Below are 1,800 nucleotides of genomic sequence, written 5' to 3'. Positions count from 1 at the left end.
GGTGTAGTGTAGTATAGTGTACCTACTTCTACATGGAGGTGTTGTGTAGTGTAGTGTACCTACTTGCACCAGGAGGTATAGTGTAGTATAGTGTACCTCCTTCTACATGGATGTGTAGTGTATAGTAGTGTACCTACTTCTACATGGAGGTGTAGTGTAGTATAGTGTACCTACTTATTTATGGATGTGTAGTGTAGTATAGTGTACCTACTTCTACATGGAGGTGTAGTGCAGTATAGTGTACCTACTTCTATATGAAGGTGTAGTGTAGTATAGTGTACCTCCTTCTACATGGATGTGTAGTGTATAGTAGTGTACCTACTTCTACATGGAGGTGTAGTGTAGTATAGTGTACCTACTTCTGAATGGAGTAGTGTAGTATAGGGTACCTTATAGTCTAGTCAATGCGGTACTTTGACTTAGTAGTGTGTTGCTCTGATTGGTTCAGGGACTGAGCACTTGTGGGTGTTGTCCGTCTGCGCCTCCTACGATGACGTAGCCGTCTACTTGTGCGAATGGTCAAGTATGCTCGTGGTATTAACATGTTGCAGTGGAATACTATTATGGGGGGAGTATCCATGGTGACGGTGTTTAGTATCCGTGGTGACGGTGTTTAGTATCCATTGTGATGGTGTTCCGATGATTGTTTTTCACCAATATTGTGTCATATACTTCCAACAACACCACACTTCACCCCAAGATCATGCCATGGCTCCTGCTTCTTCTTCTTCGTATTTATACCCTGCGGCTGGTGAATGAATGTTTCGATCCCTTCCCACCCGACCACCGAATCATTCAGGAGAGACGAGGTGCTGCGTTTGCAGAAGCAGCTAGCAGAGAGTGAGGGCCAAGTCAACCACCTGATTGCCCTGGAGAAGGCGAAAGTGGTGGATACCATTGCGTTTGATAAGGTCAACGGCAGCGAGAAACTGGTCATGTGCCGGTGCTGGAAGAACGAGAAGTTCCCGTACTGCAACGGAGGTGGGTGGCTGAGGCCGCATACGTTGATTGGTGGTGTATTGGTGGTTGGGTTCGTGTAGTAGATAGTTAGAGACGTGGAAAATAAGTTGAAATATCCCAAAATTAAGTCTATATATATATACAAGACATGCCTAGTTCCTCTAAAACGTGGATTATAACCTGATCGAGATACCTGGGGAATGATTTTCCGCTCTCATCTTCGTCACTTGTAGCAATAGCGGGAAGAGTTCTATACTTGGGTTCTTGGTTGCACCTCTTTGCCAGCGACCAACCCCACTTAGGCTGTACGTCCAACACCAATCATAGCTAACCACTCCTTATTGTGCTACAATTCATCCACAACACAGCTCACGTCAAGCACAACAAGGAGACCGGAGGTGAGTAGTCTGTTGTGTCGTGTCGCCTTCGCAAATTCCGTATTGTTACGTATTGTGTTCGGATTGTTTATTAGGTCAGGGGCGCTTTTATCGTCGTTTGGCATGATTTATTTGCCTTTCCTCAAGTGCCGTTTTCTATCCCTGATTTTTAATATCTAATATTCCTGATTTAATATTCTCTATTCCTGATATAATCACAGATAATGTTGGACCGTTGATCATTACGGGCGGCCTTAAGAAAGAGTAAATCAACAGTCGAATATACGCTACAGACGACTAGGAATTAAAGTTCATACCAAACCATGACATGCGACCTGTTACAGCTTTCCGTCTGCATGTGATGTTCTATTGTTATGTTTAATGATGATGGAGATGTACTGCCAGAAATATGTTTGATGGCCACTTCACTCAGTGACAGGGCTGCTTGCAATCACCTGAGATA

At 44.1% G+C, this 1,800-nt stretch overlaps 1 protein-coding gene across 1 annotated transcript; it reads left to right on the top strand.

Annotated features, from left to right (window-relative positions):
• Positions 1-799: 799 nt before the first annotated feature.
• Positions 800-981, top strand: SARC_15324 (hypothetical protein; the record flags this gene model as incomplete). The annotated part of the gene is made up of 1 exon (XM_014290553.1): positions 800-981. A coding segment is annotated over one exon (182 nt), but the record flags the coding sequence as incomplete, so codon positions are not given.
• Positions 982-1,800: the final 819 nt, after the last annotated feature.

This window comes from Sphaeroforma arctica, assembly GCF_001186125.1.
Source record: "Sphaeroforma arctica JP610 unplaced genomic scaffold supercont1.5938, whole genome shotgun sequence".
Classification (NCBI taxonomy): Eukaryota; class Ichthyosporea; order Ichthyophonida; genus Sphaeroforma; species Sphaeroforma arctica.
The sequence above is the reverse complement of the archived record's forward strand: the minus strand, read 5'-3'. Positions and strand labels throughout refer to the sequence as shown.